General features: G+C 34.8%; 1 protein-coding gene across 16 annotated transcripts in view; it reads right to left on the bottom strand.

Moving 5' to 3' along the window:
• Positions 1-2,929: 2,929 nt before the first annotated feature.
• The window catches only part of ADGRL2 (adhesion G protein-coupled receptor L2), a 276,823-nt gene continuing 253,030 nt past the window's right edge, over positions 2,930-26,722 (bottom strand). For 5 of the 16 annotated variants that reach the window (XM_023751767.1, XM_023751771.1, XM_023751770.1 and 2 more), the window contains 8 exons: positions 26,423-26,643; positions 25,048-25,114; positions 15,461-15,552; positions 14,593-14,637; positions 13,448-13,616; positions 10,759-10,887; positions 10,101-10,197; positions 2,930-4,961 (listed from right to left, as the gene is read on the bottom strand). In XM_023751767.1, the coding sequence (XP_023607535.1) occupies positions 4,207-4,961; positions 10,101-10,197; positions 10,759-10,887; positions 13,448-13,616; positions 14,593-14,637; positions 15,461-15,552; positions 25,048-25,114; positions 26,423-26,643 (1,575 nt within the window). In that variant the 3' untranslated portion in view covers positions 2,930-4,206. Of the gene's footprint in view, positions 4,962-5,653; positions 5,707-7,996; positions 8,079-8,308; positions 8,438-10,100; positions 10,198-10,758; positions 10,888-13,447; positions 13,617-14,592; positions 14,638-15,460; positions 15,553-25,047; positions 25,115-26,422; positions 26,644-26,722 lie in introns of those variants that run through there. The other 11 variants (XM_023751772.1, XM_023751774.1, XM_023751775.1 and 8 more) reach the window with 10 other exon arrangements.

Genomic DNA, 26,722 nt, shown 5'->3' with positions numbered 1-26,722 from the left:
ATCGAACTGACTTCTGAAGCCTTCTGAGAAACTGCACACTCAGGAAACAGTAATGCCATCAGGGAAAGGATGAAGACTCCAGAGGCCGTAAGAGATGAGGGGTGGTCTGTTGCCAATATTTGAAAAACACTTACAGTTCACTTAATTAGCCTAATTACATGGTGCTCTTTCAGCTTATTATTAATGCCCTCTGACAGAGATATGTTACCCTGGCCTTGAACGCATGCTGGCCACAGTGTGTCGAGTTGAACTTGGATAACATCCAGGAGCTTCCATCAGTCCCATACACTTTGGAATAGAGCATCCGTGATATGCATCAAGTGCATGTCAGTTAGAAAACGTGATATTCTTAAACATTCAAGTTTTTGGCTTGGTGCATTTAGCTAATTAATGTGTTTCTATGATCATTGGGAGACTCAAAGTGACATAATAGAAAATTCCCATTCCATACCATTCAAATGATAATTAAGGCAGCCATGAATGAATCCCCAAACCCAGAACCATTCACTCATCCTTCAGCTATTTAAGGACTGCTCAAAATCAGCTTGAAGCAGTTAGCATGTGATAAAGCATTTTCACCAAAAAACACCCTAATTTTATTACCCTGTGAAGCAATCCTCAACTACATTCAACATGTCAGTACCTTTTCATACTGATGTTTGGGAGTTAATGCAACAATTTCATGGAAAGAGAAATAATATCTGGAACACAGGTAGTTTTTTTTATTTGTAAAACACTGCAGGAATAACTGTCTTTAAAGAAAATTTCAGTATCAATAAAATACGAAGAGCTGTTTTCATTACAAAAATTCAACTTGTATGCATTCTTTCAAGTTTTTCTACTTAGGTTATAACCACAATAAAATTCTTAGTGAGTTCAAGTTCTTTACAAAACGTTCTATCCCATGAGAGCATCATAAAGGTCAGTTTGAAGCCTGAGGTTCAAAGTTGAATTGATGGAAAAGTACATTTTCTCCGTTTTCATTTAAATAAATACATAAAGCCAGGGTCCTGAAAACACTGTTATAATAAGTACACATGAATATTTCTTTGAAATTTGGTAATGAATTTGTGCATGATGCTTTTTTTGGGGGGGAGAGAATAGTGATGGGAATTTTCTGTCAAATAATTGTTCCTTTACTTTAAAACCAGTTGCTCATACTGGTTAAAATATTACATGGAACTACCCTCAAATAAACGTGGATGAGTTGGACTTGACAACATATTTAAGTAATTTTACACTTGTATGGATGGATTCTCTTCCGCATAAATGATTTTAAAAGCCTGTAAGATGAATATATACAGTTGTTTTCTTTTGTAAATAGAATAAACACAGGCCTATATCTTAAAATAAGTCAGTCTGAATTAACCTGTATGAAGCTACAGCTAAAGCCAATGTTAACAAGCATTCCTTATTAACAGACCAGTAGAGTAACTGTCCCTGGGAAGAGGTACAATAACGTGACTTTATAAAAGTTCACAGTTGTGACTATCACAAAGAGAAACAATCAAGGATGTAGAAATTGTATATCCAGGTGAAGTCTGGGCAGACCCAAAGAACCTACTGGGCTAATAAACAGAGTAATGCATTAGACAGTAGATTAATAATTTTAAACTTAAGAAACTAACTTGTACTAAGAAGAAGCCTAGATGGAATTTAAGGCAACATTTATATGTTTTAAAAAAAATCAGTTTTAAAGACAATTTTTCTTTTGGTGGCAAAGATGAATGATAGCTTTCAGATTCTATTCTCTAATATAAAGACTCATAATAAATTACTTTTTCTAAAGAGAATATTAACCATTTATGCACCATAAACTTGTTCACATCACACCAGTTTTAAGAACTGCTTCAAGAGAAATAGCACTAATTGAATAATCAATGCTATCTTTTTTTTTTTTAAATTGGTAATTCATTACTGAACCAACCTAATCCTACTCAGTTTGTATACTGGGACATACATATCACACAACACTGTATAGTTCCAGGCTTTGAAAGGAAAAAAAGCATAAAATAGAAAATTAACATGTTTGATTATATAATACTTCCTTCTAGCAAATAAAATTTTGTAAATGACTGAAGAGTTTTAGCCAAAGAAATATGACTATTCCTCTCAGAGAATTGTATCTGTTTGAATATGAATATAATGTCTTATAGTCCATCTCCAACTTGTTAGGTAACTACATGTGAATACACTCCTTCATTGTTACCCTACTATTAAATATTGATCCTTTATTATATAGTGTCTACCTTACTATAGCCACATTTAGATATATAAATATATACTTGAACATTTTTTCTCATTACTCTTTTTTAAACTCAACAGGCATGACTAAGTGTGTCCACATAAAATAAAGTGATTTCTAACTGGTGGGAGCACTGGGGAGAACCACTAAGCTGTAGAGGAATTTGGTATAAACGCTTATGATGTGGACAGGAAACATCTACTTGTTGAGATTCAATTATGATTTTTGAACCTTTCCATGATAACAAATATTGTCATTTGCAGCTCCCTTATAGGGATACTTATAATCCTCACACTGTAAAAGTATGTTTTAGCAATTTCTTCTCAATAGTGCTGAAAAATCAAAATTTTTTTTATGATGCTCAATTTGACTGTAGAATTTGCAACCCCCCCTTTTTTCATTATTATTTTTTTTAAGTTCTGGTGCAATCCAACAAATACAAAGCTTTCAGTATGATTCTTTGTTGAAACTTATTGGCCAAATTGTGAGCATGGGTAATGGATAATCAGAATATAAATATATTATATACTTTTTAGCATATAAAGCCATCCAGCAACTTAACTATTCTTCTCCATATCCATGGGTTATAATATGAAGGGATCTAAATATATCCAAGGGGGAGGGGTGGGAGAGGGCCAATGTGTTAAAGCCAATTGTATATCATACATAAAAGTGCACGTTAACTACTTGAAAAAATTCACATTTATTTACTGTCAAACCGTGTTAAACTTTACACTGGATATTAGTGATGGGCTCATTATTAACAGGTTTACACAAAGGGATGAAAAGAAAAGCAGAATTTGGCTGAAACAATTTACATTTCATTAGAACTTTATCATAAAATAAATTAATTACTAAATATAGGCAGAAGGAATATGGAAGAGTAATATTTATGTTTTATTTTATTTTAAAAAAGAAGAGGCACCTTTTGTTCACTAGAAAGTTTGTGAGAAGTGCCCAGTGCCCTCTCGGCCCTCTGCTCAAGAATAAACGGAGGGGCGACACGCAATCTTTTCTAGATTTCACCACCGTTGTGCAAGGCATGGCGTAACTGGCTTCAAAGACTTTTCTCCCCATAGAACACGTTCTTTTGGCAATAAGGAATTTAAATGTAAGGATAAAACTAACATGTCAAAGCAGAACACTTGTATACAGTGGAAACTAAGTGACAATGGGCAGAACCATGACAAAGTGTAAGAAAAAACATTTTATAACATGTGCAACCAAGAGCTTTTCACAATAGTTTCTTCAAACTCTTTAAAATTATTTTAATGACAATTCTATTTCAGTTGGACACAAAGGTATTTATTTTACCCTAGCAATAGAACAAAATATAATTTCTTTAGCCATTTTTTTTTTCATGAGAATAGTTCATTGTACAGTTGAGGAAACATACGAAATAAGGCCTGTGGCTTGATTGCTAGTGGTTAAACATGGTTTCAATCTTTGCCTTAATGGAAAAGATTTGCAGTGAACTGCAAACTGCTGCAGAATATCTCTCCTGCTTTTCCAAGTCTTGTCAGGAACAGTAAGGTACAGTAAATTTGTCCCACAGGATTTTAAAGCCTACGTCTTGTATATAATACAATGCAGGCCTACAAAAAAATGGTGCAGCCATATTTACAAATTTAGTTCGCAAACTGCTGCGGTAAAATGGCTGGAAAGTTGCGTTTTGCTCGCTTCACAATTTCTCTAAACAGCAGCAGAATCTTAAAATACCTGGTTGGCATCTCTTTTCTTTGTAACAAATAATTCACTTTAGTATACTCTGTGTATATACAAAGTTTTTTTTGTATGTTTTATAAAAATTCACAGAACGGCAAGGTTCAGTCATCTTTTTTTTTTACACGGGAGGAACCACAGGTCATCAGGGCTGTCTGCGCGGCCGAGTCTGCGTGGGGCCCACGGGCCTCGCTCTGTGAATACTCGCAGGTGGCCCTCGGACCTCCCCGGCTGCGCTATTAAAGGCTGGTCACCAGCTGCATCTGCCCTTCTCTCACGTCCCCTTCGGGGATGCAGCCTTCCTTGTTAATGGGGATGATGTACCCGTCGCTGTTGCCCCTGCTGATCTGGTAGCACGTCTGGAGCTGGTGGCCAGCCCCCAGGTTGGGCATGCTCTTGTAGTAAATGTCCTCGTTCTCGCTCCTCCGGGAGGGAGACAGGTCTTCCTCCATGTCCGGGCTGCTCTCCGGGTAGGGAGAGTCTCTGAGGTTGGGCATGCTCGTGTAAAGAGAGTCCCTGTTGGGCGACTGCAGGTGGTCCTCGGCCTCAGAGGTCAGCTGGGAGACGTAGCTGTCCGTGCCCTCGGGCTTCGCTTTCTTCTGCGGCTGGTACAGAAGGGAGTGAGTCCGCTGAGGGATGAGCGGGGCCTCCAGCTCTCGGTGGTGCAGCTCCAGTCCTGGGTGGTCGCCATGCATGAGAGAGGACGCGTCGGCCACGATGGCATCATCCTCGCTGCTGCTCCCGCCAATCACGGGTTTGACCGGGAGCGTGAGCTCCAGGTTGTGAGTCTTGCTGCTGCCCCGTAGGTTGTTGTGCACTAGCTCTGAAATGATCATTTTCTCAAAAGCGGTATCATTCAGACTTAGTCCACAGTCCACGACCTGCACGCCGTCGGTGTAGTCCCCCTTGCGCAGTGAGTAGCTGTTGTTGAAATTACCATTTAGCGGTAGAGTATCCATGGCACTTGTATCCCTGGCATTGTTCAGTGAATGTCCTGAAACAGACAACGGGGTTTCCATTATTGCCGCTGATCCTTCCTCAAAAAATCATTAACTCTTTGGCACAAAACGTTTTAATGTCGTTCAGGACAAAGTTGTATTTGAAAGCGGACACTTGGAAAGTGCCAGGCTTTCCCGCATTCCCAACTGTAAACAGTTGCACCCCCTTAGATATCTAATACGAAAACGTGTGAAAGAATAATTCTGTTTTCCAGGGAAGGAAGATGGCATACTGAGTATTACTTGATCAATTTCGGGGAGACAGTAGTTAATCGATTTTGGGTCAAATCTCTGACACAGAAAAAGACTTCACTCCATGCCCTTGCATAGTTAATGCAAAGAATTCATTATTGACAATTGCATTTTAAAGTACGAGACTATGATTTATAAAAATAAAATTAACATAATTTGTCCTAAACAACACTAAATTAAAAAAGGAATAAGTCACATACGAAAACCAAAGGCAAATGTACAACACAAACCCACATAAGTGGCAAGCAACTTTTTTTTAAACAACATCTAACATTTCCTTTTTTTCTGGAGATGAAATTTAAAAAAAAAGGATGAAAAATATGGACAGATACAAAGAATTCATGTTAAACAAAGACAGCCATCTCTCATACGGACCGGGCCAGGGGCCCACAAGCACCATCCAACAACATGACAGACAGCAGGTGGAATGACTCACTTTGGACAACTCACATCATGTCTGTCTGCTCAGGCTATCTGGCCTAAGAGTAGCTGATATATAAAAGAAAGTAAAATGATTTATTGTAACATGATGAAGAATTTCTAAGCTTCTCAGCAACTTAGTCAGAGCAAGGGTTCAACAAATTAGGTTACCAGCAATAGCAGCCTTTCCCGTTTTGGTTTAATAGTTCTTATTGTTTTGATATGTACTTTGGAAACGAGTACTCTAATAGCCATGGCCCCAGGCTCCTAATGGTCAAGGTGTTTGCCTGCAGCCCTGCAGTCTGCATCAGTCACAGTGACAGCACCAAATGAACCCACAGTCTACTGCACGAGACTGGCCCACAGACACTGTGGGCATGGAGGTTAAATGCAGAAATGTTAGAGATTTCTTAAGTATGGGTCACAGAAATTAAACCAAGAATAAATATTCACTATGGAATGGGAAAAGGGTGTTAGCCTTGGCTAATATATTGTTTATCTCTAAAGGAATGAAAGATTGGATAAGTCTGCTGAAGATATGAAAAGAGGTTTAGGAAGAAAAAAAATACGGTAACATGCTCTCTTTGAATCAGAGTTGTATTTTTCTACAGACACATAAACATGTAAACTAGGACATCACAGTGCTTTTCAGGCAAATGGGAAAAAAAATAGAGAAAATTAAATGATCTGCACCATGGGAAGTTGGGTTATTCATTCTCAAAATCCTAGAGAAAAAATAAAATCACTTGTCTACAGATAGGTCTGGAAAAAAAAAAGAATGAAATGATGGTTATTGAAATGAAACTGACCACTGTGAGGCTGCTGCATTGTATGCAAGGCTTGGAGGAGTTTAGGAAAAAAATTTAATTCTTGGAAAAAATAGGCACTTTCCCTTTTTAGTGCTCACTCCACTCTTAAAGCTGCAGATTATCCTAGAAAACTCAATGTCATGACCAATAAATATATGATAATTGTTTGATAAATTATCATTAGTAGAAAATGAGAAAATGGGGTGATTATATTTGTTGGTCACTCATGTTATTTTTTTAAAAAAATCTGATCCAACTTCTACATTTGAGAAACTGACAGGCCAATTAATATCATGCTCCACATAAAACAAAATAAAGCTCTGAGAGCTATTTGTAAGGCTTCCTTTAGCTTGGTTGACACAATTCTCTAGTTTTCTAAGTTCTTATGTGCACCACAGTCTTTATAAGATCCACCACTGGAAAACTGCTGGAGCTTTAAGTTACATGATGGATCACTTGCCAGCATTTGTTTCCTCTGTAGAGGTTGGATCTTGTCTTTTTTTTTTTCCTTTTTATTATTGCTTAATAAATATAAACATATATACTGGGTAAAACAGGAGGTGTTTTCTATGATATACTGCAGATTTAAGCACATCTTTGACTGGTTTGGAAGAGGCAAATTTTCTGCCCAAGTTCAGGTAATTCACTTGAAGACTTTCCACAGCCTGTAGCAAGATGACTGTGGGAATGCAGAAATGATAAGTCAATTATTCAGCATTCGGGTTGACAGTACCTCGGGCTTTAAAGAGCAAATTATTTCAGCATTGCGTATACTTAAGTATGGACAGCGTTTGCTACAGACCTCTATTGTTGAGAAAGGGCAGTACAGACAGATGTACTGTTTGAATTTGGTAACGTTTTAGTTGCAAATTGTGAACCACTTGCCCGCTGAGTCTACTTCATGACTGCTAGTTATGTTTTAATTGTGCCGGTTAAAAATCATGCTGAAAAAATTTACATTTGATAGGCAAAGTTAAGTTTTACTCCCATACTTGTCTCTCTGTAGGTTGCTAGAGGAAAGCATAAGGAAAGTGAGAAAAACAAGAGAATGAAAAAAAAAGCTGCAGTTACGTTAAAATAGAATTTCAAGGAAAAAAAAAACAGAAACAAAGTTCTTTGTTAAATTTAGTGGTAAATATCAATCACAAATAAAGACTATATGCTAGCAGTAATTTAGCAGCAGTAACTTTTACCAAAATCTTGAAAATTTCTGTTAAATATATATGCTTTTTAAAAAATAAGCTATTAGAAAACACAGTAATACAGGATGGGTTAGTGACAATCGCTCCCCCTCCCCCAATTAAAAAACAAACAAACACAACTATAGGTATAAACTGACTGATATTAACTTTATTTTCAAAGCTATTTTAAGAAAAAAGAAAAACCACCATAAAGCTGCACTATACTATAGTGTGGTTACATTGATAATGCTGGATGCCGTTTTCTATAGCTCGGCATCCAATGATCTTTATCAGCTAATCCATTCCAAAAGCAAATTCTGTCGGCAAGCTTTAGAGTCAACTGAACAGAATATTACATAGAACGGATACCTCTAAGTGATATAAATCTTGAAGATGGGCTCGCGGACCATGTGATGTCAGTCCTGTAATAATATATTAAGATTTATGCCACCTGTGTCAAAAACATGGATAATTATTGGTAAATACTGTCATGACTGAATGTTTACTATAATATAGTGCAGTTTTAGAAGCCTGGCATGCTCAATACCATTCTCTTTCAATTGAGAGACTATGGATGTAATAATAAATATATGGCAACATGAATATTCTAGAGAAAGGGCAAAGACCAGAGCTCTGTTTAGCAGCAAAGAAAGGTAGTTTTATTCATAAGTATAAGCACACCTGGTGAGTTAAATACAGGAGCTGAAGGGGCATTACATACAACTGTTTCAGCGAGCAATGTGTTATAGGGGTTGTTAGTGCCGTGGGGTCGAAGAAGAGGATTTGTTAGTAGGTAATTGCCAGTCATTCCTAAAGCAAAAAAGGAAAGAAAAGAAAAGAAAAGGAAGGAAAGAAGAGACATCAGTTCTCTTATTTTAGTGTTACAGTTGCAGTACAGTACTTTTCGTATTCATCAAGGGTAGTGAACAAGTTGGCAACGAAAAATCTGCTGAAATTTTCTGACTGTATTTGAACTACTAATTTGAAGGAGAAAGGGTAGAGGGAAGTTAAATTTCAGTAATTCACAGGTGCTTTCTAAGTCCCCCAAGTAAACACCTGCTGAGGATGACATTTACTAATTTATACAAAAATCACTGTTAAACAAAAATGGCAATTAAATGCACAGAGATCAACATTATGTTTCAAGATGTTACTGCTTAATATTAAAAACCTAACCACTGAGGCCCAGAAGAGGGAATCTCAAACTTTCAGAATTTACAGGTGTGGGATTATCCCTCATGAAAACATCTGTGTTAATACCAACTTCGATACAAGCAGGAGGAAAAACAACTTCAAACAGATAAAAAGTATGACACATTGCACAAAGCTTCTCTTAGTAAATGCAAGAGCACACATGCTGAAGAAGAAAAGGCTGTGTATAATGAATTATTGGACCATTCATAAATTGTACATAACAAGAATTTTATTTGCCAGGTTTCAAAAAGTGAATCATTGAATATTGCATTTCCTTTTTGATAGTCATCTTAACAAAATTAGGCAGCATATCAGAGCCATGGAATAAGCACATTTCACTTATTCTAATTCACAAATTACCAACCTTTCAATACTTATCAAACATGTTTTGCATAGCTAATGTAATTTTGACTAAAAAAATTTTTAAATTCAACTTGGTTTTGATGTCATACATACTCCTTTTTTCATTTTAAACCAACTCATCAAAACAATGGCAACATTAAAAAATGTCATTTTGATAAAATATAACTGCTGTATTACCAATCAGTACAACAAAACTAAAATCACCTGGATAAATTACCTTTCCACCGACATATATAACATGATTTTTTTCATACCAAGGTAAAATTTACTAAACTTGCATTCAGAACTATGTGTACATGCGTTTGTGTCCTTATCTTGCTAAAATATTTTATTTGCCAGCTTATTTAAGAATTATATTGATAATGATAATTTTAAAGCTGTAATTGTAGTACTTCAAGGAGAAAAATATTAATTTGTAAATTCTCATGTATTTTAGCTTTTTGTTCATGAAGATTTACTATAAATGTTTTTGACACTTTTTACTTTCTGAAAGAAATGTAAAATAAAAACTTTTGCAAATAAGAATCTTCACTACAAAACTGGTACTGTTTAATGCGAATAGTGGTTATTCTAATTGTGTTGATGTTTTAAGAAGAAAAGTTTGGTAAATGTCTCGGTTAAAAGGATAAATTTCTACTCACAAGAAAAACACATGAACTTGTGGCAAAGTATATTTTCAGTAATTACTTTTTCTAGCCTTACTCTTAATGTGGAATTTAAAATTATACTGTTTGCATCACATTATTGAATAAAAAGAATTTATATGTACTTGAATAAAGGATAAAAACTGACTCAAAAGATTTAGGAGCTTGTGATATAAACACATTTGAAAAAAAATTCCCCATTTTCTCTAGATTATAAATTGGCAAAAGGTACAAAATTTATATTGTAAACTCAAATTTTCCTAGTAACTGACCTTGATTAAGTGTTGAAGTGCTATTGATGTCACCTGAGATAAAAGAAGATTCAGATTGTTTTCTCACAGTGTCATTCCACATCCTTCTTATACGACTCTATCAACATAAAATAGCAAGACATATTATGTTAGTTTCCCCAAATTTACCTTATTAAAGACACACAAAAGATTTAACCTATCCATCTGTGTAGGATTATCTGTGGGGCTTTTAAAAAGGAAAACGTGTGTGGATTCTAGTCTAAAACTAAGGAAGTCTATACTGCTCTGTTGCTTTTCTACTAAGGGGAATTTAATCTTCTACTCTTTGAAAGTTTTCCTTTATTGCTTTTTTTTTTTAACGTAGAGATGGCTGATTATTCAACAAATGTTTACTGAGTATCCACAAAGAGCACCGTGCTGTATACAAAGCTTAGGCTATGAAATGATTCTGATAGACTTTTTAAAGAAGTATACCTCTCAAGAAAAGGATGTTCACACCTAAAGAAACACCTTCAAGAAATACTTAAGAAGACATTAAAACCAAAATACTAAAAAAGCAAGTATTTGCTATGTAGACATCATTAGAATAAGGAGACAATTAGTGCATTTGAACAGAGCCCGTCTCGGTAGGCTTTCTATAAAGAAGGCTGATCGAAGACGCTGTCAGAGTCCCTGTTACCTGTGTGCCGGAGGAATACCGAGCGCTGGTCCTGGTGGTGGAAGCCTTCACTGAGCTGTGGGGACTCTCCGTTGGGAGGCCGCTGCAGCAATAGGAGTGTCTGAAGCACTTGCCATATTCTTTTCGTACCTGCATTGAACAACCAGGAGACCATGGGGTTAATACTTGCTTCTCCCTTTCCCTAATCAAATAAACAAAGGAGACGACTAAGAAATTCCACAAACATACTGCCACACAGAAAATAAACTGAACTTACAAAAATCAAGTTTAATTGAAACTGTTGTAATCAGAAAAAATATCTCTGTCCACTAGACTGGCTATAAAATCTCTTCAATGTGATATATTAGGTAGTAATGCTTTATAACCTATTATGTAAATGTTATTAATACAATAGCAATATTTTAAAAAGCCTTATTTCCTCTGTATACTTAGGAGCCCCAATTTTATATTTCATGCTAAGAAAAGAGGACAAAATATTTTCTTGCTTAATTACATTTAACCACGCCTAATTCAGTCATTTAAGTTTTAGACGCTTCATGTCCTCCTTAGGTAGGTCAATGTACATAAACCTCTTTTATTGGATTGCGTAGTTTTGTGGGTAACCTCTTTATAATGACAAGGCTATTTTGGCACAAGAATAAAGGAAAAAAAGCACTTTGATAACATGCCATTAATTATGATGGAATGTTTTCTTCATTTCCTGATGTGTTTTAACACTGAGTAAAAAGAGTCAAAGATGCCTATGCACTTCATTAGCACACAAGGGAACTATTTATGCAATTTCTATTCTCATTAATGAGTTACCGTGTAATTTCCCTCTCCCCTTCTCCCCCCCCCCCAAGCTTGGATATAAGAATAGATCGAAAAGGTTTTAGTTCTAAAAGAAAGTTTAAAGTAAGCTTTAAAAAGTGAAGTCCCAACACTCGCTAAATGATGGGGCCTCTGGAGAGGTGGGACGAACGTGGGAGGAGTAGGAGAGAGTCCTGGATTCTATGCAACGATACTGGCACATAAACATGTCTTGTTGTGGCCAACAGCCAGACTTCAAAATCATAAAACAGACAGGGAGATATTGCGTAAGAAACTCTTTCTTCGAGTAGATTACAAAACACACTCAAAGGCTTTCCCCCTCCTCACAGTTGTATGCTCTGTATCTGCCAGCAAAGACCATGATTTTGACACTTATTCCTTGCAAAACTAGATAATTAAAGTCACTAGATGACCTTTTAAATCTAAGTGCACTTGCATTTTCCTCCTCTTCGCTTTATTTAATTGTACCTATTAGAACAAATAACAATGGGATTGAACTTTCAAAGCACTTTCTTTGCCTAAATATGCTCACTGAAGTAGTAAACCAGGATTTAAACTAAATCACTTTGTATCATATTCTTCACAAGTCATCCTGGCAGCACCAAGAAGATGTGTCTAAGACTAAGTAGGATATATTCAAAAGAGCTACAGGATGCTTTTAAATGTAATTGTAGTTAAAAAGCATAGCAAAATCTTTGTTCAATTAATACACATAACTCTATGAGAAAATAATGGCTAAGTTTCGGTTTTATCTCAAAATAATTTGGCAGACTACAAATGTGCCTGTATGCATGTATACAAAATGCTCATTTATAAAGCAAGAAATATATAAAAACCAAAAGTAATTACAAAGGTTATACCTGAATCATATTTAGAAAGTTAAGATTCAATGTTATTAAATAACACATCATACCTTATAAAAAAATGTCTGCACATTTAATGGCTATTAACTACTCTGCAATGCTGCATAACCAAGACAATGGCAATGAAAGTGGTACTTTATCCAAATAACACCTCCGGTGTTGGTGTTGCCTAATGCCTATATTGCTGTGAATGTACATTACCTGTCAGGACTGCACATTCCACTGTTATTATCTCAAAATTACAGCTTATTCAAAACTGATGGAGGTAACAACACTATCATCTTGTCAGGATTGAAAACATAATAGTTTTCACTTTCACAATTCTATTTCTCTGTTCAATTTAAGTGACCAACTAGTAATAACAGAATAAAAAGACTGCACTGGATATGCAGGCAGGGAAAAGATGATACCGGAAATTTTAAACTTAAATGGTGCTAAACTATTCTCTTGGGTTTGCAGCAGTATTTCATTTTCAAACAAACATTAATTTTTGAATCATTTTTGCTTACTCCACTTAATATAAAGTCAGCACTAAATAATAAAATGTGAGATGTAAAATTATTGGATTTTAGATCTATTAAAATTACTCAAAAGGCAACATTAATATTAAATTTTTGTATGGCTAGAGCTTTTAAATTAAGGGCATGTATCCTTATACTCAACTTCATTTTGGACCACTGTATTCTCTTTATTGAGCAAAGAACAAGATTATTTAACCTTTTCTTTATCTTGTATACCCTTTGCACAAAGCATTTTTATAGACCCCAGTAGCAAAGAAGACATCTTAACATAAATATCTAGTTTATAACAGCCCCAAATTGAGATCCAAAAATGATTGCTATTGAATTCTTTTATACGTGAAGCCCGAATTTCCAGACATGCATTACAATTACTTTATGATTAAAAATATAACGCGATTTAATAATATGCCAGTTGTAACTTCATATCTTCTCCATTATATCTGTTATTTCCACTACAAGAACAAGCAAGCAGAACCCCGCGGCACGGTCACTTACTTTCTTCTGAAGAGCACAGTGAAAGATGAAAATGAACACTCCCTGGAAAGCATTAAAGATGGTGAAGAGATATGCCATCACTATAGTCTCCTCATTAATAAAAAGCAACCCAAATGACCAGGTTAGGCCAAGAAGACACAGAAGAGCGAAAGCGCCAAGCACCCAAGACCTGAAAAAATAAAGTGAATTTCATTCACAGGTTCAGTGAGAGAACAACACACATCACACTTAAATATGAACATATCAGTAGTAGCAGTTGACTTTCTCTATGTTCACATTCAAATTCAACAGCATTTTGGCTTTAACCTTTCATTGATTAAAGAAGGAATAGTAGCATTTAGTACTGCAGCCTCCAGTGAAAACAGCAACAGCAGGTATGACCTTTTTTTTTTTTTTTACTCCAGAATAAACAAGGTATCAAAACTATATTAAAATTCAACGTGTAAAACATCCCCCAGGACTTTATTGGCTTTTATGTGCATTTTGGTATAAGAAATTAGGAGTCCTTAATGAGTCAACTCCTGTCTTTTTATTCCTGTGGCGTACCCACAACACTGAGTAATGTGACACATACAGAAAGGTTCAATGGCAGATAATCAGCTCCTAAACTTCAGATTCTGATAAACTAATCTTAGGTGAACCCTAAGGTTTTTATAACTAAAGCATGAAGAAGCCTAGCTGAAATGGGACAAAAAACATGAGAACAACTTGAAAATAAAATAATTTTGGAGAGATTTCATCATGAATAGCTTAAGGAGAAAAGAACTGTAGAAAATAGGACGGAATGAGAAGGATTTAAAGTCGGTGCATTCCATGTCTAACTAATGATCTTACTTGATAAATGGCTTATTATCTTCATAGCTAGAAAGCATTATAAGCAGAAAAGAGAAACAAAATTATTAGACAGAATTAAAATAGAAAGTAATAAGAAAGCATTTATATATTTTATAAATTAGTCAAAATTAAGAAAGTCAAAATGCAGAGGCAAGCAATTAAAAAATAAAGGCATATTATAGTTTTAAAATACTATAGCAAATTAGACATACAAAAATAATTATAAGAATTAAGGGCAATTCATGATATTGACAGCTTTGTAAAAAATATAAATCATGCCATAAATTTGTTAATGTAGGGTTCTACCTTACCCAGGTAAGTCCGTATTATAGTAGCCATCACAAACACGGTAATTACTGGTGTAGATGAGAAGACAGAAAGAGGAAAAGGAAGAAAAGAGAGAGATGCTAAAGATTAGCTCTCTCTCTTACCATGCAACATGCAATGAAGCTGGCACTAACCTATCTAAATCTTCTAATTTTTAAAAAACTTCCCTTACTATAGATCTGCCATTTTTTACATTCAAAATATTTTTTTGCAATCCCATTATAACCAACTTGGATAATACTTCTTCAAAATTTAAATTAAGGCTCTTATTTAAAAAATAACTGAAAATGCTTCCATAAGATGACTTAGGAGTCAACAACTATCAATTTTTTGTTAATTGGATAGCATTTTTCCATAGATAAGCTACTGCAGTTGTTATTCAACATTGAAATAAAACATTCATTCAATTATCATAAAAACAACAGATAATCTCCACGTTAACAATAGTAATAGAATGTATTCTCTTAGGAAAGCAAGATTAGAAGTAGAAAACTGCTCAGGATCCTTAAATCAAAAAAAGTCATTTAACAAAACAAACTGAATATAATCTTATCAGCCATGCAAGCAGGAACATCATTTTGAACTGCATTTTAAATTCAAATGAAACTGCTTCCATACCGTGATATGGAATTTCCACAAAGCTACTGAAACAATTTCTTGGCTCTACATCAAGACAGAAATTATCTAATTTTTGACCAATGTCTGTGACGTGGTCACACTGAGACTCACCCTGGTACAGTAAAACCTCATTCTGAATAATTTCTAGTTGAGAGAAGGTACTCATGGATTCCCTGTGGAGAATATCTTGCACTTAGTTTGTCAAGCACTAAGCTTAAAATACAAACTACTTACTTAATGTTCTCCAACCTGCTAGAATCGGGTTTCAAAGTGTTTGAGTGCTTCACCATTTTGCACAATGTGATCACCAGGAATATAATATTTAGCTGTCATAACAAATAAAAAAAAAGAATTAGACCACTACAACCAAAGAATAAACAACACATTTTTGCAAATTTATTTAATGAGTTAATGCAGTTAAATACCAATGACATGAGTATATAATAGACAATGATTCAACTTTAGTTTACATATGCAATGATCCAGTTAAGTCTAAATAATAAAATACTCGAGCTATGTTTGATCGATTTTTTTAATAGATCATTTGACATGAAATTGCAGCCTCATTAAATCAGTATCATGTGGTGATGATTAAATAAATTAGATACCTAAATTAGTTTCTTTAGCTAGAGGTACTCCAGGGCCTAAAAGCCATCTAACAGAAACATTAAAGTAAATTCCTTAGGAAAGGCATTTATAGCATGTAGCTTATAATGGAACGATTGATGGATTTGAGACCCTAAGACTTAGTTGAGAGTCTAGCTTTTGATTTTGGTTGATTAAATGAGGGTAATAACATTTGTACAATCTACTTGTAAGGTAATTATGAGGGTCAAATGAAATAAAATATATGAAACAGCTATATAAAATAAGATAAACATATATACATGTATATATATATTTTTAAATCTATTTTATTGATTTTTTACAGAGAGGAAGGGAGAGGGATAGAGAGTTAGAAACATTGATGGGAGAGAAACATCGATCAGCTGCCTCCTGCACACCTCCTACTGGGGATGTGTCCGCAACCAAAGTACATGACCTTGCCTGGAATCAAACCTGGGACCTTTCAGTCCGCAGGCTGACGCTCTATCCACTGAGCCAAACCAGTTAGGGCTATACATATATATTTTGCTATCTGTCTATCAAAAGCCATCAGTTCTTTTTTACTAGTCTCTATATTGTATGAAAATAGGTAATTTCTGAAAAAGGCTCTTTTGTGTCCCTCTAAAACATTCAGCCGGGGCAAAAAATTGATATGCAAACAAAAGCAAACTGGGGAAGATGAAACCTGACAGGGAAGGAAGGTTTGGGAGATAAACACAAGTGAACTCAGAAGAAAGGAGTTGGGTTTTGACTGAAGAGAGGTGGTTTGCATTTACTTCTACAGTCACCTGGCAGAATGCTGGACAGAGGGAAGGCAGTTCCATTTTTATATTGTAAAAATAGAACTATACTAGATTGGTCCTGGATTTATTATTATTTTTTAAAATATATTTTTATTGATTTCAGAGATGAAGGGAGAGGGGGAGAGAGATAGAAACATCAATGATGAAAGAGAATCATTGATTGGCTGCCTCCTGCACACCCCCCACTGGGGATCGAGCCCACAACTGGGGCATGTGCCCTTGACCAGAATTGAACCTGGGACCCTTCAGTCCTCAGGCTGATGCTCTATCAACTGAGCCAAACCAGTCATGGATGGTCCTGGATTTTTTGACATTTACTTTGGATCATTCTTTTAAAAAAGGCAAATCAATTTTTTTGTGAGCTGTATATGACTTAAAGACAGTACAAGCCCAAATGGTATATTCAGGAAAAGGCTCACTGAATGTAGGATGAAAGCAATTTCTTGGTGGTAGGTAATCGACATAACTTTGGTAGAGTAACATGATTCTTTTTACTAAGTCACCACACCACGTGACAAAATGATACCATATTTTAGCCATTCATCACTATATTAGGAAAAGTGATACAGGGCAATAAATAAAATTTCCAAGTCCTTCCCAATGAGTTTGGGCACACAGCAAAGGCTTTACGCTATTTGTCAGTCATTTTGTTCACTGTGCTGTATTTCTCTTAGATGTAGAATTTCTTCTTAATGGAAAAAAGAGGTTAAATAGGCACAATTTGCAAGTGTTGGCCAATAGTGTTCTATGTTCATTACTAAAGGACAAAAGAAGCTCTTTGTTTAAACTAGTACTTAAAATTAATTTCTTAAAATACTTGTATAGAGAAAAAGCAAAAACATTTGTAAAAACACTTTTCTAGTTTTACATTCTGAGTATTATGTCAGTTGGTCACAATATAAATAAATGCTTACACGTTCAGGGATATGCACTGTCATACATTTTATTTAACAAATATTTACTGACTTTACTACATGGGTTTACTTATTGTATTATTAGACACTTTCTGCCTTGGAAAAAATTAGAGCGGTCTTTCAGGCGGCACATTAAATATTTGATTTGGTTTTAAAAAAATTATGACACAGTATATCTTTAATTTTTTTAAAAAGAAAAACAACAATGTTCTTATTCTTTTTTTTTATTTTATGCAACAGTAAACCTTAACTAGTAAATTTAAGGAATGGTTAAAAACAAGAACTCTAAATATCCTAAAAACAAACAAACCAAAACCCATAAAAACAAAGTGACTACAACTCTTAGATAAGAAAGGCTGCTTTGTCCAGTCAAAGTTAAAATCCTTTAAGCCTCTTGACTTTTCTTCTTGAATGTCCTAATTTAACTACTTTTTTTCTTTTATTACAAACTTTTGGGCCTAGGTTGTCATTCAACCTTCCTTTTTCTTGAACAATTTCCTGAAGCATAGATAGATCCTCAATTTGGTGTTCATTATTTTCTAAGCATATTAATTACCCCCTAAAGATAAAATAGTAGTAGTAGTAGTAGTAGTAGTAGTATAGTCCAGGGAGAAAAAAATGTTATTACCCCCTACAATGTAAAAACTATAAGAAAATAAAGAATGTGAATGTGCAAAAATGTGGATATATAAAAGTATATGCTTTGAAAAGAAAATGAGTACAAAATGTGAAATCTTGGAGGTGAACCCATCCAAACATATTTTTCAATGGAGAAAATCAGGTAAAGATCAATAACACATTTTTCAATAAACATAAAATCTAAGTACATAAAAATAGAATTAAAGCTAAGTATGATACAAAGACATTTCCATCTTGTTAAGACTGAGGACTAAACAAGTAGAAGGTGCCACAGAAAACGTACCTTATTTCATCCTAAAAAAACAGACTGCTAGATGCATTTTCCCTTCCTCTCTCTTTCCCCTATGGAGGTTAACATTATCTGTGTGTGAATGTTTTCTAGCTAAAAATGTAATACATTCACAATACATAAAGTTCCGAAATTACAGGGGGGAAAACCAACAACAATCTATACTTTTACTCCAGAGGTAGTAGCAGGCAGTACTCTTTCCCCCTTCTCTCTTCTACTACTTTCTTGTTCTCTTAAAATAACTGGACAGCCATTTTACAAATCTGCGATGTTAAGTATCTTGCCAAAGGTTATTTAGCTACTATAATGTCAGTGCTGAGATTCAGTATACCAATTTATTCTCAGAGGAAATATTAGCCTTCAAACAAAACAAAGATATACTAGTTTTATATTTTAAAAAGTGTTTGGCTGAGTGGATAGAGCGTTGGCCTGCGGACTCAAGGGTCCCAGGTTTGATTCCGGTCAAGGGCATGTACCTTGGTTGCGGGCACATCCCCAGTAGGGAGTGTGCAGGAGGCAGCTGATCGATGTTTCTCTCTCATCGATGTTTCTAACTCTCTATCCCTCTCCCTTCCTCTCTGTAAAAGTTCAATAAAATATATTTTTAAAAAAAGTGTCCCACTTCTATGAAGAGTAATCCAATTTATAAATTACTCAGATGATGAATGCCTTAAAGATAAATAATAAATGAATGAATGTATAAAATACGGCCTCAAAGAAATCCTAAATAACATGAGGTGTGTGCTTGTCATGGTGGAAATAACTTCCACCAGATGAACTTGCCAAAATAGCTAATTCTCCATTTCCTTTGTAAAACACCACCATCCCAGCCTCAGCAAATGGCTGAACTGCCCACACACTTCTACTCCACTAGCCAAACTGTATGTTTAACATACAGTCGCGTTTTCTCAAACCTGTTCGTGTTAAACTCACATAACTAAATATCACACAAAGCCATGAAAGCTGAGTGCAAAAATAAGGGCTATTGTTTCTAAGATACTTAATATCAAGTGTTTCTCAAGTACATTTTAAAAATGAGTCTCTTTAAAACCAACTAAATGTAATCCTATCTAATAAAGATGGAATATGCAAATTGGCCATCACTTCGTGACAAAGATGGCGGTGCCCAGTCCCCTCAGCACCACCAGAGTCCCCCAGTCCTTTAAGCCCTCGCTGTGGGGGCGAGGGGCAAGCAGGCCCCTGCAGAGAGCAGACAGCTGGGCCTTGCATGCCCCTTGCCACGGCGCCAAGGGGAAAGCAGGCCCTCCAGAGAGCAGACACCAGGGCCTGCGGTGGCGTCAAGCAGGTAGGTCCGCAGAGAGCAGAGAACCACAGGGAGCAGGGCTCCCTGAGGGCTCCCAGATTGGAGAGGGTGCAGGTCGGGCTGAGGGACACGAATTTCGTGCACTGGGCCTCTAGTAGAAAATAATCATAAAACTGCAGAAGGATATTTGACTCAGATTCTTTCAGAAGTGTCTGTGAATTCTCCCATTTATGCTAAGTGAAGTAAGCCAGTCAGAGAAAGACAAGTATCACATGATCTCACTTGCATATGGAATCTAATGAGCAAAATAAACTGACAAACAAAATGAACCCAGAGACACTGAAGCATGCAAACAGTCTGACATATTTCAGAGGAGGAGGGAAAGACATTAACCAAAGAACTTATATGCATATGTGCATATCCCCTGGTCACAGACAAGGATGTGGTGAAGGCTTAGGAAGGGAGTGGGAGCGGGGTGGAGAGGGTTAATGGGGGAAGAAGAGTGACATCTGAAATATTTTCAACAATAAAGATAAATAAAAAATAGAAGTAAATAAAGAAATTGAAAATATAATTATAGCCAATGCACTAATATTTAGATCCCAAGAAATTTATAATTAAATCCAACACTAATTTAGCCTTTGAAATATGACTTGAAGATAGACAAATGGTGAGTTAATGGTATCTTTAATAGGACGAGAAATGCCATCATTTCAAGTCAAAGTAATTATGAAAAAAGGCCTGCAAGACATACTGTAAATCATAACAAAAGCTAAGATACTTCTCCCCAACTCCACATGTAAAAGAAGTCACTAATACATATTTACTAGTTTTATTAGACAAATGAAAAAAAATATATCATTTAGGTATTGAACATTTTAATATGTTACCACCAACATATATGACAATGAAATATTTTCTGTAATTAAATAGAACATATACTGAAGTGTAAATAACATTTTAGTGTGAATTTAGAGTAGTTCTATTTTTTCTAATGCATTAAAAATGTAAATGCTAATTTTTATTCTCAGAGAATAAATATTGTTGCTATGATCTTTTCAGGAGATAATATGCTCTAGTAAGGATCATGATTTTGTAGAGTAAAATATTTCAACAGATTTTCCTCCATCTCTTTTCTACTCCTTTCTTATTCTCTTAAAATACAACTGAAAATCAAAACAAATAGGCAAATAGAAACCCCTTGATAAAACCTATCATTCAAAATAGCCACTTGAAGACTGCAAGGGTTAATTTCAAGTAAAGAACTGGCTGGGATTCTGGGTTCGTTCTTCTTTGCACTTTCCCCAGGACATAAATGGCTCTTTCCAACCATATACTTCTGGGCTGCTGCTTCTTTTTTTTCCCTTTTGGTTAGAGTAAGTGATTTCTTTTTTCTCACATTTATTTCTTCCAATTTATTTTCCTGTGTTTGGTATGCATTTAAGAAATAAATCACAACCTTCAAACATGGAATCTCCCCTATTTCTCACTGGGGGGCGGGAAAAAAGACCAGGAGGGAAGCCGGTCTCCACTATCCAAGTGCTGCTCTTCTCCCTCCAATTCAACACAGCCACTTTTACTACCCACTCTTGTTCCTTGTTTTTTCTTTCTAACATGACTACTAGTGAGTTTAAACATAGTTATTTTGGGATAGGTTGGAAGGTGTTATGCAATGGTGAGAAAGGAAAGAGACAGTTACAAAGATTTGTCTAAACCTGGTAGGTACATGCCATTATTCAATCCTTCACATAGAAGCCCCCGATAAGCACAGGTTATATAGGTTGTGCTACATGTTGTATGGCAACTCACCAACCTAAATGTCCATACTGATGACTAATTCTGGAGATGAGGCAACACAACTAGGAATTAATCAGATTTTAACTTCACTCTGTGTGTGTACATGTGTGTATATGTGCTTGCACATGCATGTGTACACAGGTAAACAGCTATATAGACGTCTCAACAGAATTCTATGCAAAAGACTGACAGCAAATTCAGAAGAAAAATATTTTCCTATCTAGCTAAAAAATAGTAAATCACCAAATGGCGGGATTCTTTCTCTTGCCAGTAACACATAATATTCTTTTACCTACTCCAAAATATCAACTTTATAAATTGTTTTAATAATCCTCCAGTATAATTTGCTGATAAAATTCATCACCACTTAATGACAGGCATAGCTAGTCAACACCCATATTGATGACAGAGAAATATAAAATACAAAAAGGCTCCACAGATTACAGGAATGCACAGTTTGCATTCCAGTCATCAACCTGCTCAATTGGATCACATCCGCCTGAGCTTAGCAGCTTAAAATTCATTCCACAGCTGGCAGTGCTGACACGGATATGATAAGACAGAAGCACAGAAACACCACTCTGAAGTAACCTAACTGAACTGCACATGTTCTGACCCTTTTTGTCCTCCCTGGAGCTTTAGCTACCTGGCAAATGCAACTCTAAAACTGCACTTGTATCTCCAGATCTTTGCTGTTAGCCAAGCAGAAACCTATTTCTCCCAGGGACTGGCAACCAGAGAGGTGTTCTCTGAAGAAAACTTCTAAATGAGTGTGTGAGCTGAACTCTTACTGAACTGAATTAATTATTAATGATGCAGATGGAGCTGTCCAAATGATAAGAATAGCTCCTGAGGTGTCATGATCCAAGCTTTCATTAAACCATTTCAGGCATACTAATGGTTTCCCACTGCTCATTACTTGCAAGCACTTTTCTCATAGATATAATAACTCTAGTGGCCTGTAGGCGAGACACTCAATAGAAACATAGAAGTAGGAAGTTTTATCTTCCACAGCATGTTATTTTTCTTCATAGAACATTATGAAAGATGTACACTTGTTTAATATTACTAAGTTAAACAGTTTCAATTCAGAAAAATTGGAAATGAAAAACTTGTTATAAGAATACTCCTTAGGCGGTGATTGGGGAGGGATTAATCGGGGGAACTTATATGCATTTTTGCATAGCCCATGGATACAGACAATAGTGTGGTGAAGGTCTGGGGAGGGTGAATATGGGGTGGAGGGGGTCAATGGGGAAACAAAAGGGACATCTGCAATACTTTCAACAATAAAGACAAATTTTTAAAAAAGAGTATTCCTTAAAAATGTAGAGGATACCATATAATTTATATTACTAAGATTTGTGTCTAAATTGCCTTTCAAAGGTCCTGTATTACCAGAAGAATATATGCAGGTAAATCTATTAATATTCAACAAACCTGTATTCTACAATGGTATCATATCTCAATTTAGGTTACACGCAAGATAATGTTTTACACTCTATTCCATTCTGTCTCTGTGCTGGGACAATTAGAGGGCAAAGCAATTGCAAGAGAAGAATCACTCTCAGGATCTTTAACTGAGATTGCTACCTGCTGTTTTGTTTTGTTTTAAGTTGGGAACACTGTTCCCCAAAGCCCTTCACATCTCAACTTAAATGATTTGGTAGAGGATAACAATGACACTGTAAAATGGGCAATATAATAAAATGTCCTTTACCTTTTCTTACTGGAAACTGAGTATATGTGAACATTAACTCCTTCTGCCAAGTGAAACCGTTTTTATTGTTCTAAAGTCAGTATTTATCTTTAGAGATGGAAAATAAATAAAACTGCAGTACAAAACAAGACATATGGACCAAATATCCCTAAAATGTTCTTTAAAATGTTCAAAATATCAATATATTTGGTCAAAGGCTAAGAGGGAAAAAAGAAGCTTGTATCTATAAGGACTGTATCCTTTCATGTTAGCTATTTGTCTTATAATTCAACCTAGGCTTAAGCTGTGTTAACATCAGTAAACCAAGAACGAAAACTGTGACAAGCAACTGGATTGAGTAATTCCGACAAGAAATCAGCTTTCCCAGCAACACTTTTCCTGGTCTGATTCATACAGGCATTCATCTCAAGTTTTCATTTGGCTTTGTATAATTGTGTTAAAAATTCATTTTAGTGACAAATGTACATACACTTAGTTTTAAATTTCCTTGAATTACTAAAATTTTTCTCAACTTTATGAAACACTAGTTAACCACAGAACTATCCTAAGGAGCTCATTTGTGTCCCTTTTTAAGAAAAAGAATGCTTAAACAATAATAAAAAGATATAGGCAATATTTAAACTTGTTTATGTTTCCTTTTCAATCTTATAATGGTCAATAACATCTATTTCTAACAAATTAAGGCTATAACTGAGTGAAAAGTTTTAAATACTGAAATCCAAATATATTTGTTACATTTTCATTTTTATTAGACTTCAAATATTTGACTGACAATAATGTAAGAAGTTAAAAAAAACCTTAATGTCATTATACTTATATCAAATTTATTTTAAAATACAAGTTATTTGGTATTTTAAGTCTTAGAAAAGTAACTTTATTTCTAATGAAGCTAAATTTGATTTATTATTCACTCATTAATCTAAGCTTAAATATATTTTTGACAATCATATACTTTACAAAGTGGTCCCCTCAATATTTCAAGTACCCACCTGGCAGAGTTATTACAATAGTATTGACTATATTCCCTCTGCTATACTTTACATCCCTGTGACTATTTTGTTACTACCAATTTGTAGTTCTTAATCCCTTTAGCTTTTTCACCCCCAAAGCGCCTCCACTCTGGCAACCAACAGTCTGTTCTCTGAAACTAATGCGAAATAATACTCAATGCAAACTGTAATTGAAAAATTAAAAAAAAAAACTACCCTAAAAAGAACTCAGGATATGGACATTTATTTAAAAGTACTAAATTACTGTGTGAAAACTAAGATAGTAAATATTAAGCTAATTTTCTTTCACTTTCATAAAATATTCATTTAATTCATAAATGCCATATAGGCTTGGTACAGCACAAATATTATAGATTTTGGAGACAGAACTTCCTGAATTAAAACTCTTAGCAAAAACACTCCACTACTTAAAAATGAAATATGCTATACATATCAGTTATTCTTTTATAATAATCAATCTAGTTTAAAACCATGCAATCTTAACATGTTTTATATGTGAGTAGATTTTCAAAGATTACATTTTTTTATCAAGCTGAATTAAAAGTAAGAAAAAATACTTTTTACAGGAGAGAGGATTTCACAAACTACTAATTAGTAAGTGTATAAACTCTCAGTAATGGTATAATATTTAAAATATACTATATAATTTTATCCCATAAGCTAGATGGGTTTATAATCATTGAAGGCATAGATAAGTAACAGTAAAACAAAGTATCCCCTTTTCAACAGCACTGCTAAAGCAGCAAGCCAAAAATGAAGGGAAAGTAGTGTCTGCTTACCAGAATAATGAAACTAACAGGTCCAATGAAACTCCATATAAAATAGTTATCAACATGAAGCCAGCAACTATTATGGAAAGAAAAATAATGTAATAAGTAGCTTCAATGGATACTTAACATGACAAGGAAAATATAAATTTTAAAATCTAACATTTACAATTGCCTTTGAAAATTCATTTATCATGGGCAAGAACAATTTTATTAATTCTAGGCTGAGTTTCACGTAAAAAATAGCAATATATTTACTTCAACCTACTGGTTCTCATTTCAGGTTTTAAATTTGATAAAGACATAGTTATGTTTGTATGAGGAAATAGTAAACATCACCACATCCCAATCCCTAATTCTTAAGATCACTGACTTTACTAAGAAAAACTTGAAACTCAATATTCCAAATTGTCTCATCATTTTAAAGCTATCTTCAATTTTTGCCTTTCAGATCTATATGTGAGCTTAAAGTGCTTAATCCTAGGAAACATAATAGACAAAAAAAGTTTACATTATATTTGTTGCAAAACTGCATAGCATAAATAAAATACCTCAACTGAGAATGGATAAATACTGGGGGGAAAAAATCAAAGCATAGACTCATACAGTATTAGAGTAAATGATGCATAAATTTATTAAGACAGATTTTACTTAGTGGTTCATTTTTCACATAACACTGAATCCCCACTGAATTTCTTTTATTTGTCTTTCATCATCTGTACAGTCAAAAAAGCTTTCTTTAGTCCAAAGAATCTTTATATAACTAATTTTATCAAAGGAAAAAATAAACAGAATTAGAAGGCAAATTCATGCCTCTAGCAAATAAAATCCTTAGAAACATGGCTATGTCCTACTTTCTGTCACTTTCCATAAATATCTATATTTTTATAAATGAAAGACAGTGACTTATTTTAATCCTTTCAAACTGCCTGATAAAATATTATCAAAGTAAAACATATGGAAAGGAATGTACTACTGTCACAATTCAGAATGAGAGTTAGCTGGAGGGCTGGCTGCACAAAGAGAACTAATGAAGCATTAGCTTAAAACTGAGTAGTTAGACCTGTCAGATGCCTTAAGTTCAGAAGGATTTTTACTTAATATCTTTCTAAGGCCAAAAAGTTATTTACTTTTTCAATTTGTTTCAGGTCAATCTTTTGTATTAAAAAAGAAAGTCCATAATTTAGAATCTGCCTCACCAGAGTACAAATCCTCTGAACCTAGAAAATTACAAAAGACTTGATTGTAATTTGCACACGGCATGCCCATTCTCTTCCAATAAAGCTTTCAGAGGCTATTTTAGTCTGTCAGGGAACCTCGCTGCCAGCTAACAGGCTTAAAAAAATTATTCACTTGAAAAACACTCAGGTCGCTTGCAATTACTTACGCTTTTTCTGTTCCATAGCTCTTATAGTCAATAGCAGCTGAAACTCCAACCACTGTGGCAGGAAACAAGTAACCAGCAACATAGTAATATTTCTTCCTTGAATATTCACTTTCAAAAACTTCAACTAACATTAGATAGAGCTGCACACCTTCTAAGCACATCCAAGCAAAAGCAGCCAAAAAGAAAAAGTGTAGAAGTCCTGCAAATATTGAGCATGCAATCTATAAAGAAAAAGAGAAAAAAAACAAAAACAAAACACAAAGAACACATGAATGGAAACAGCCCACTTCGTAATTGTAA

Source organism: Myotis lucifugus, unplaced genomic scaffold (genome assembly GCF_000147115.1).
Source record: "Myotis lucifugus unplaced genomic scaffold, Myoluc2.0 scaffold_25, whole genome shotgun sequence".
Taxonomy (NCBI): Eukaryota; Metazoa; Chordata; class Mammalia; order Chiroptera; family Vespertilionidae; genus Myotis; species Myotis lucifugus.
Note: the sequence above shows the minus strand (reverse complement) of the source record. Positions and strands in the feature narration are given on the sequence as shown.